This window comes from Babylonia areolata, chromosome 29 (assembly GCF_041734735.1).
Source record: "Babylonia areolata isolate BAREFJ2019XMU chromosome 29, ASM4173473v1, whole genome shotgun sequence".
In the NCBI taxonomy this organism is placed as follows: Eukaryota; Metazoa; Mollusca; class Gastropoda; order Neogastropoda; family Buccinidae; genus Babylonia; species Babylonia areolata.
Genome location: NC_134904.1, coordinates 10,834,232 through 10,845,227, shown reverse-complemented (window position 1 = coordinate 10,845,227; position 10,996 = coordinate 10,834,232). Strand labels below are relative to the sequence as shown.

The 10,996-nt window shown below is 41.4% G+C and overlaps 1 protein-coding gene across 1 annotated transcript; it reads right to left on the bottom strand.

The window, feature by feature from the left end:
- Positions 1-7,245: 7,245 nt before the first annotated feature.
- Positions 7,246-10,686, bottom strand: LOC143274916 (dnaJ homolog subfamily C member 24-like). Its single transcript, XM_076578902.1, has 2 exons — positions 10,581-10,686; positions 7,246-7,749 (listed from the first exon to the last, which is right to left on the bottom strand). Exon 2 carries the CDS (start codon positions 7,740-7,742, stop codon positions 7,428-7,430), a length of 315 nt encoding a protein of 104 aa, XP_076435017.1. The 5' UTR covers positions 7,743-7,749; positions 10,581-10,686; the 3' UTR covers positions 7,246-7,427.
- Positions 10,687-10,996: the final 310 nt, after the last annotated feature.

Below are 10,996 nucleotides of genomic sequence, written 5' to 3'. Positions count from 1 at the left end.
ACATCATCACCAAGCACGTGCACAACACTGACAGCCGTGGCTCAGTACTAATACAAAGTCCCCCAGGCAATTTCAGAGCAGTATAAATGCCCATTCTTTGTCAGGACAGTAGCAGACTGGAACAAACTGGAGGAGGAGATTGTACAGGCACACTCCGTCGCCGCATTTTCTCAGCGGCATTAGGCAGAGCGCCCTTGGCTGCCTTCCCGGCCAGGAGTAAATCAACCCACCCACCCCCCCGCCCCGCTCTCCCCACACCTGGTTAGTGACAGAGATCAGTGCACGGCGCTGCTCGGCTCGGGGTGTCCGTTGGAGCAGTCTATAGACCCCTCACCCCCAGCTCACCCTGCTAGGGAGACACAGTGCTGAACCAGAACATCTTAGTGGAGAACAACTTGACCGTGAGATCAACTGTGTCAGTTGGAGTAGAATATAAAGTTTTCTTCATTGTATTATTATTATTATTTTTATTATTATTATTTATTATTATTTTTTTTTTTATAGTTAAGTGAACTTATATATAGTTAAGTAAATATATAGATGAGGACAATTTGAGCTTAAAACAAAAATAGATTCATAGACAACTGAAATCAAGCCATGCGCTCCATTCACTGTGACCCGTTGCGACGATATTCTGCAAAGGTTCCTGCAACGTATCGTTCCAGATTCATGCTGGATTTGTCCGAACACAGTGACACCTTCTAAACTGAGTAACTGAACTGAACTGGAATTCTCTCTGTGTGTGTGTGTGTGTGTGTGTGTTGGACAAGTTAACACAGTCAGTCATATCGTGCCGGAGAGAGAGAGAGAGAGAGAGAGAGAGAGGTGGTGAGATATTCAGTTCAGTCACTCGAGCGTGTCAACAGTCCCGTGATTAAAAAAAAATCATTATAGGAAAAGGCAGCTCATGGCGATTACTATCAAAACAATTAAAAGTAACTAATAATTGTTGGTGGGTTATGGCCAGATAATATTTTGAACATGAAAACTGCTTTGTTATACTTGAGTTTCAGTTTCAATGGAATAATGTGGAACCATGATGATAGTGAACCAGGACAAAGAAGATTTTACTGAGTAAATCTAATTTCAGGGCACGTCTGTACGTGTAGACTTTGCAGAGGTCTGAGGGTATTTTCTCTTGTAAGATACCAAATATTAGATGCACGATTTATATGAGATTCATCAATAAAGGCATGGAAAAAACATTTTACGGGAATGGATACAAATAAAAAATGTTTAATCTTTGAGAGCTGACAGATCTTTTCTGAGAGAGTGTCGCATATCATTCCTACATGCTCCGACCATGACAGATTGCTGTCAGTCATTACCACAAAAACTTTATGAAACGAAACTTCATCGATGCTTTTACCACTATAATGAACAGGGGAAGACAAATATCAAAGATGTTCTGACGTGTGTCATCATATATTTTGTTTTATGTGGGTGCAGGCTCATGTGATTAATAACTCAGACCATTTTAACTAACTGATTAGTAATTGTTTGTAACTTTTTTGAATTACTAGCATGCAGGGTTGTGTCATCTGCGAACGTTTCACAGTGTGCAGTTAAAAAAGAGGCAAATTGTTCATATAAATGGAAAATAGTATAGGTCCTAGGGCAGAACCCTGAGGTACGCCATACTACACTGATATAAGAAATGATCCGTCCCCATTGACCAGTACCAGCTGTCCTCTTTTATCCAGGAATGAATAGATACGTTCTTGTGTTTCACTTGATAGACCATATAATTTAGCTTTTTCAGAAGAGTGTGGTCCATTACATCAAAAGCACTGGCGAAATCACCAAAGACAACTCCAGTGATTTTATCGTTTATCTTAGTAAGCCATTCATCAACTAAATTAGTCAGTGCAGTTTGACATGAGTGGTGTTTCCTTAGTCCTGACTGGTTAGGATGAAACACATCAAACTTGTCAAAATGACTCTCTAATGTGATTTTCTAAGAGTTTTGAGATAACCGCTAAAAACAGAAATAGGTCTATACTTAGAAGGGTTAGTAAGATCACCAGATTTATAAAGTGGAATAACTTTAGCAATTTTGAATGTTTCTGGAAATTGGTTTTTGCTTGTACACAGGTTAAAAGCACAAGTGGAGTGTTATAAAATAATAGAAATAACAGGAGCATAAATTTTTAGAATTTTGCTGTTGATTACATCTGTTTGAGTGCTTGTTTGTTTCAAATGAATTATGGCATTGTAAACATCATGAACGGACAGGAGAGAGTGAGAGAGAGACAGAGAGAGAGAGAGAGAGAGAGAGAGAAGAAGAAGAAACATTAGTAGTTTTTAGCTTACCTTTACAAGATATTTGATGAAAGAAAAGGGTGGTGGCTTGTGGAAGCTGGGATGGGGGTGGGAGGGTGTTAATGAGTTGATGTATGTGAACCCATGTGTATGTGTGTGTGTGTGTCTGTGTGTGCATGTCGCTGTGTGTGTATGTCGCTGTGTGTGTGCATGTGTTTGTGCGCATGTATGCATTTGTGTATGTGGAGTGATGGCCTAGAGGTAATGCGTCCACCTAGGAAGCGAGAAATCTGAGTGCACTGGTTTGAATCCTGGCACAGTCGCAAGTATTTTCCCCCCTCCACTAGACCTTGAGTGGTGGTCTGGACGCTAGTCATTTGGATGAGACGATAAACTGAGGTCCTGTGTGCAGCATGCACTTAGCGCATGTAAAAGAACCCATGGCAACAAATGGGTTGTCCCTGGCAAAATTCCATAGAAAAATCCACTTTGACAGGAAAACAAATATTAAAAAAAAAATGCATGCAGGAAAAAAAATCTAAAAAATGGGTGGCGCTCACAGTGTAGTGATGCTCTCTCCCTGGGGAGAGCAGCCCAAATTTCACACAGAGAATTCTACTGTGACAAAAAACGAGTAACACAATACAATGTATGCAAATAAACCGTGAGTGAGTGTACTGTTTGACTGTGAGTGTGAGTAAGATCATTATGTGCTGATGACATCAGAAATTTGTCAAACTAAAAAAAGAAGGAAGAGGAATATGACTTATCTGCTAATACAGTGCCCATGAGGGTTTGGGTTCAAATCCCAGTCTCACCTTTTCTCCCAAGTTCGACGGCAAAACTGAACTGAGCATCTAGTCATTTGAATGAGACAATGAGACAATGACGGGCGCAACAGCTGAGTGGTTAAGTGTTGAACTGTCAATCTGAGGGTACCGGGTTCGAATCACGGTGATGGCGCCTGGTGGGTAAAGGGTGGAGATTTTTACGATCTCCCAGGTCAACATATGTGTTGTATATGCAAGCAGAAGATCAAATACGCACGTTAAAGATCCTGTAATCCATGTCAGCGTTTGGTGGGTTATGGAAACAAGAAATACCCAGCATGCACACCCCCGAAAACGGAGTATGGCTGCCTACATGGTGGGGGTAAAAACGGTCATACACGTAAAAGCCCACTCGTGTGCATACGAGTGAACGTGGGAGTTGCAGCCCACGAACACAGAAGAAGAAGAAGAAGAAGAATGAGACAATAAACCAAGGCCCTGTGTGAAGCATGCACCTGGTGCACTGAAAAAGAAACCATGGTAAAATAAGTGTTGTCATCTCACACAATTCTGTAGAAGAAATCTATTCTTAGAGGTGCACAAAGATATGAATTTCCCTTAAGGCCTCACTAGCACGCTGGATTATGCTGATGTTTGGCAGATATGGTGTTGAATAATATGGATTTGCCCTGATGCAGTGATGTCTCCTTGAGATACTGAAACTACAACAACAACAACAAAATCCATAATTTTCAAAAGAGAGTTTATGTTTTCATTGGTTCAAAACATACACACACACACACACATATATATATATAATATATATAAATTAGTGCAAGCTGACAGTTTCCACTAAATACAAAATTGCTGGCAAATTCCCCCTCCACACACACACAAATGTGCACACACACTATTGTTTTTGAGACAGTTACTTTACTCTTTTGTTTTTGTGTTTCCAGCTAAACAAAACAAATGCTAGGACACCACATCATTTAAATTCTCAAATCTTACAAATGGGCTTTACACTTCGTTAGACTAACTCCAGAATGCATCATCTGAATCAGTAAATGGAACTGATTAAGAATATATTCATAAAAAAAAAAAAAAAAAAAAATTCTGTATGTTGAACACTGACTTGGATGTCTATATTATATACACTGTGACAATATGAATTCACTACAGTAGTTCAAAACCTGAATTTTCCTCATAGGATTTATTCATCATAATGCCTTTTTAGAATATATATTTATATATATATATTTTAGTTTGAAATTAATGCTCCTAATCTGAATATTGCACTTAATGTTTATGTACATATATATACATAACACTGAACATCTACAGTAAATGTGAGATTGCCATTTCAGCACATCATCTATTAAGACTCCCAGGACATGGTGCTCATGGACTTGTTGAATGGAGTTGTCATCAACAATGAAAGTGAGGACAAGTGAATTTTTTGCTTTTGTCTTGGTGCGAGAATCATACTCTTTGTTGTTTTTTTTGATGATGTGCCATAAAGTTGGATTTGCACCATTTAGAAACATCATTTAAGGCTGTCTGAAGAGAATATATATTGAACTGAAGCAACGCTGACAGCATTTGGAATGAAGGGAAGTGTCATCTGCAAAAAGATCACACGAGACTCTTGTGTCTTATATAGACAAAGGAAGATCACTGATAAATACGCAGAATAGATGTGGTCCAAGAATGGATCCTTGAGGAACTCCACTTTCGTTCACAAACATCAAATGCACAGTATCAGCAGAGTGTCTTTTCACTGGCCTGTGTTCAGTGATTGAGCAGTTTTTTTTTTCATTTCTTTGGAAAAATCAGGGTCTATATAATTTGTGTTTTGAATGTTCAATTGATACTGGCCACAAGTCCACAACAGAAAACAAAACAAAGAAACAACACACACACACATGCACACACTGTGTAGAAAGTCCTTATCTGTGTTGTCCATAAGGCAACAGACATGTAATAGGGCCAGAGCCACAGACCAGATGGTGTACGAGCAGGCAGGGGGAGGTAGAACATAGGATAACCCAGAGGGTGCATCACTGGTTCATCCGCCGTTTCTGACTGTTGGGCAAAATGAGGGTATGAGTTGTTGAGGGGACATGAGGGTGGGGTTGACCTCTGCAGGGAATGTGGTAGTGGAGGAAAACTCTGCATAGTGTCGTCATGTTGAGAAAGAAAGAGGAGGGAGGGGGATTGGTCCAGGGAGGGGGAAAGGCAGGGGGTTGGTCGTAAGGGACAGCAGGCAATGGAGGGGATTGTCTTCTGGGTGAAGGAGGGTGGATAGCTTCACGATGGTGGTTGAAGGTGGAGGTGGAGGGGAGTTCACTGGACTGTAACCGTGAGGGAGTCTGTCAATGAAAACATTCAGTTCTTTGTACTCTGCCTTCCACTGGTCTGAACATGGAGTGAGGGGGTAACAGGTTTTCTGCCATGCATGCTGTCCCCTTTCTTGACGAATGAATCGAATAGCATCCCTGTACAAAGCCATTCTGGGTGCCCCGTTGGGTGTGGTGAAGACGGAAGAGTGGTCCGTGTACTGGACACCCAGGCCATCACACACCAGCTGTAGGTGTTTGTTGGTGGTGTGTATCGCATCAGTCAGTACGTGATGGCCTCTGGCGGGCAAAATGGCAGAGGCTTGAAGAGATATACTGGGAAAGGTGCAGCGGCATTGACGCAACAACTGTTTCCATGAGTCAGCGTTGACGCTGTTCTGTGCTGAAGTCATTGGCTGACTGCAGTCGTTGATGACCACATGAAGTGTGGAGTGTTGCATCGTTTGCTGTCATACTCCGCTGCACATGGCGTGCCGCTGGTCAGGATGGAGGCTGCAGTGGGAGGGTCTAGCTGTTGTAGGTCGGCGATTGACAGATGCTCAGGGGGGCAGGCAGGAATGGTCGCCAGCGAGTGGACAATTGCTCTAAATTTGTTGAATTCATCGTCCACCCAATTTGCTCACACTTTCCCTTGTATTAGAATCTTTCTCATAGCATAATAAACATGAATATGAATTTTCAATAGTTTTTTTTTTAACCAGCCGGTAGTCCTATTGAGGACTGACACATGTCCAGTGGGATTGGGGATGAAAGGGAGTTGTGGTCCTGTCTGTCACTGTAGGGCTTGTGGTGGGCTCTGTAGTTTTTCCATGTGGCAGACAAGCTGTGTGGAGCGTACATGCCAACATACCTTTGGTACTGTGAGTACTGCCAGTATGGCAAGTACGTTTGCGCACATGTCTTCTGAATAGGGTCCAGGGTGTCTTATATGTTTGTGATGTCGTGTAGCTGAAATATGCTGTCTTGTGCCATGGACCTGGTTGTAGGTCACATGGCCGTGTTTGTATGTGGATCCTAGTGCTGCATCATGATGGTGTGTTGAGTCTAGCCATGGCTATGGTGGGGCCCACACATGTAGATGAAGCTAACTCAGTAACTGATTATCACATGCTGTAGTCCAGCGCAGGTTGCTAAGAGAGGGGATTAGTTTCCAGGAAGTGTTAGTCCTGGAGAGAGCAGGGGAGTACTCACAGGTCTGCTGAGTTGTCCTACACATCTGGATCTCCTTAACGATGGTAGCTAGGCTTGCCTCTTGGTTCAAAGATAAATACTTTTTTGGTCAGTATTTTGGTCAGTATTTTTACAAAATACTCACAAAGCGATGGCATACATGTAACGATAACCACATCACTACAATTGCACACTTGGGAGAAATAGTTCTGTGTGATATTCTTTTTATGTACAACAAATAAGCTGTGAAGAAATCACAGATATAAAACCGAGCAGTGTGGACACGTCTGACTGTCAGAGAAAGAGAGGCAAAAAGAGAGAAAGAGTGGGATATATATATCACAGACAAACAAGGCCTCAACACTCTTTAATTCTTAGGACAAGTCAGGGAGAGAGAGAGAGGGAGAAAAGGTAGGGGGTAAGAGGAGAAAAAAAAAGGGGGGGGGGAGGTTGAAGGAAGGTGAACTAGATTCATTCTGAACTTGACGTCATTGTAGAAACACGTCATCGTAGTGATGATGTGTTTCTGTAATACGTCACTTTCATTCACAAGCATTGAGGAAGGTAAAACGCTGAAATATTTGCAGTCAGACAGTGTTGTTGTTTTTTTTCTTTTTTCTCATATATATATATATATATATATAATATATAATATATATAATATATATATATAATATATATATATGTTCTTTACTTATGAGGTTCCAGCAAATAATGTCCCAATGTGCTGATCCATGTATTCACCACTGGATTGACAATTCATTGCTTCTGGCACACTACACGCCATCTTTGTACAGTACTCTGATAGTCAACGAACAGGTTCCACAACAGACAATGTCAAACAACCACTCTGCCTCGCTTCTCGTCAGCACAAAATAATCTCCACACCTGCAAGGGTAGACAAAGTCCTCATCGTTTTCGTCAAACTCGAAAAGTCCACCACCTCCTGAATCGGCAGATGCTGAGCGCTACACCACTCTCTCCACTTCACGTCATATTCGTGTCTCAGCTCCGCATCTTTCAGCACTTCCCAGGCGCTGCTGATCCTGGCGAACATGGCGCCATCGTTACACTGGCCTTTGTCTGGATGGTGCTGGAGAGCCAGTCGCTTGAAGCTCTGCTTGATCTCCTCAAGGGAGGCCTGCGGGTCGCACTGGAGAATGCTGTACAGGTCCTGCATGCTGGGTCTGAAAATATACAAAGAGCAGAATAAGAACATGACATGAAGATTGTCGAGTATCCTTCTAAGTTATTTCACACACACACACGCGCGCACCGTAGACACTAATATCTTGTATGAAATTCTAGTGTCTATGCGCACACAAACATACACAATACATAAATGCATGCATATGAGTGGACTTGCATGTCCCTCTCTCGTTTGCTATATCAATAGCAAGACTGTCCATGTGCAGTGCTCTCAGCATAAAAATAGTCACACTGTCAACAGTCAGAATTATCTGTTTGAAACTGTAATACTTTACTGAAGGCAAAGGGTGCTGAACCCTGTTCTGATGATTTTTCTAGTGATGATTATAAGTACTGCAGACTTTCTTGTAAGCGTCCGCCCCCACTTTGCATAGATTTCACAGAAATGTTGGGGACTGCCGTTTACTGGGTACTTTAACACTTGTTGTGCCAATCCTTTAGTTTTACCCTGCAGTGCTGGCTAGGCTTTTACTATCACTATGGATGAGAAGTCTCTTGTAAAAAGAAATTTTCTTCTTAAAATTACGTTTAAATAACATACTTACCGTGACCCACTAGTGCAGACTCCGGCAGTGGTCTGATTCCTGTCCTGTGCAAACTACTACCCGCCTATGCGGAGAAAATGAAAGTAGCTATGGCCGATAACCGCCTGAAGTAGGTTACCTCCCCTGTGCATCCATGACTAGTGCCCTCTTTTCACACACACACACACACACTCATTTGTGGTGTGTGAGAGTCAGAGAGTGACTTGGATTGGGATTAGAATGCTAGCTACTGAAACAAGACACAGAATTGGAGTAACTTCACGCTCTCACTTGGATTTTCAATGAAACATATACTGACATCTCATGCAGATGCAGACAATCTATTCTTTATCTCCAGATCTGTGCTGCTTTTTAAACAACATGTTGCAGGTCTGATTTGCCTATTCCCATTTCACCTACTCTTTGATCATGCTGCCACCCTCAATGGCCTCTTGAGAGCTTGACTGTCCTCTTTTGCCTACTCAGCCACTCTCTCTTGAACCTACAAATACACACTAATGTTTGTTGTGCACGGATACCATGATCAGCTTCTACTCATGAACACTTATAATCCTCTACTGTCTTGAGACAGGACGAAAGAATATGAATGCTTTCACGGTTCTGAGCTAATGTAATAAAATTCAGTTTAGGATAAAGCTTTGTCAGTGTCCTTAGCAAGAGAGGCAGACACATTTTGCTGAATCAAAATTACCAATACAGAGACCTCTTCTTCTTCTTCTGTGTTTGTGGGCTGCAACTCCCACGTTCACTTGTATATACGCGAGTGGGCTTCTACGTGTATGACCGTTTTTACCCCGCCATGTAGGCAGCCATACTCCACTTTTGGAGGTGTGCATGCTGGGTGTGTTCTTGTTTCCATAACCCACCGAACGCTGACATGGATTACAGCATCTTTAACGTGCGTATTTGATCTTCTGCTTGCGTATACACACTAAGGGGGTTCAGGCACTGGCAAATCTGCACATATGTTGACCTGGGAGATCAGAAAAATCTCCACCCTTTACCCACCAGGCACCTTCACCGTGATTCGAACCCGGGACCCTCAGATTGAAAGTCCAACGCTTTAACCATTCAGCTATTGCGCCCGTCAATACAGAGACCAAACCATCAACATAAAAGGCCAGAACAGCAATGAAAAAAGTGAGCTTTTTGGTTGTTTTTAATAATGCACACACACATTCACAGAGCAACTGAGTAAATAGGCAACCCTGGAATAGGAGAACTGAGATCACCAATTCTGTCACGGGGTAATCAAGAATAATATTAATAATACACATTTTTTTCTATGGTGCGATATCCAGTACCAATGCTGCGCAATGCACCTTACAATATCCAGTTGAATGTAAATGACTTTAAAACATTTTAAAAGCTCTCTGTCAAATAATAACATCCAATGTGTTCATTTGTGATGATTAAAAAGCACATTTCAAAATAAATTAACTAATAAAGGTTATCAAGTATATATAATTAAAAAGCTTAGATTGAAATAATATGCATTTCATAAAACACACACACACATACATATATTATATACATTCACACACAGACACAATGTCTCTTCCTTGCACACACACACACACAGACAAGACTGACATTAAATGTCAAATGCACTAAATAGAAATACATAAGCAATAAAATATTTCTAACACAGAATTTGGTTTGGATATTTTATGCTAACAGTAACACTCTTACTCATGCATGCCAGAAATGTACCACACACACACACACACACACACACTCCTGCATCTCAGGATAAAAAATAATAAGATGGAAAAAAGATTATATCACATCTAAGGGAAAGACCAAACTACATAATAAACACAATGCATTAAAACAGGGCTGCATAAACACTAACACAAATTTACTAGGTGAATTAGTTAATTGGATTGGGTATTTGTGTGTGTTCGTACTGTGGTTGTGTGTGTGTGTGTGTGTGTGTGCACGCGCGCACACACACACGTCTGTTTGTGCATGTGTATGTTTGTGTGGAGGGTAGCTGCTATATATATATATATATATATGTGTGTGTGTGTGTGTGTTAAAATGTTTGTGTGCATGGTGTGTGTCACAGTGTGTGTGTGTGTGTGTGTGTGACTGAAGTGAAAAACGACCTGTTATAATATTTTCATTTTCCAAACACAATGAATAACTCTTAGTTAACAGCAACTGTTTTGTTCGTGTGATTTGGGGCAGAAAATCTGAGTTAACTATGATGGGGTTGTTTCGAAACAAATCCACCAAGCGAAAGATTTCTTTCTACAAACCTTTAAGTTTGTTGGACCGGATTCGTGAGTCCTGTACTACAAACTTTCACGTTTTATGTTGTCAAATCGTCCATGCCGCAATGTACCAACCGGATGTAGATCAAGGATCAACATGACAAAATTACAAAACTAACTTCCGGACGATGTAATAACTTTTCTCCCTCCTCCACCATTTCCTGCTGTCCTTTCTTTTTTTTTTCTCTTTCACGTACTTAGTACATTCATGGCAAGTGACTGTGAACCAGTTGCAGTTTAGCTTGGATTCTACTAGCGAGCTTAACTGAATGGCCTTTTATACATATATATCAACTAACACCTCTCCTGCACCACGCCAAACTTGGTCTATCTATTGACCTGTAGACTTCACCCGGAGGCAGAATATGTGGGATGCTCCTACGATCTTAAGAAAAGATGGG

What these genes read in the sequence shown, in the direction of transcription:
- LOC143274916 (XM_076578902.1), bottom strand. Translation starts at nt 7,742, where the DNA reads ATGCAGGACCTGTACAGCATTCTCCAGTGCGACCCGCAGGCCTCCCTT.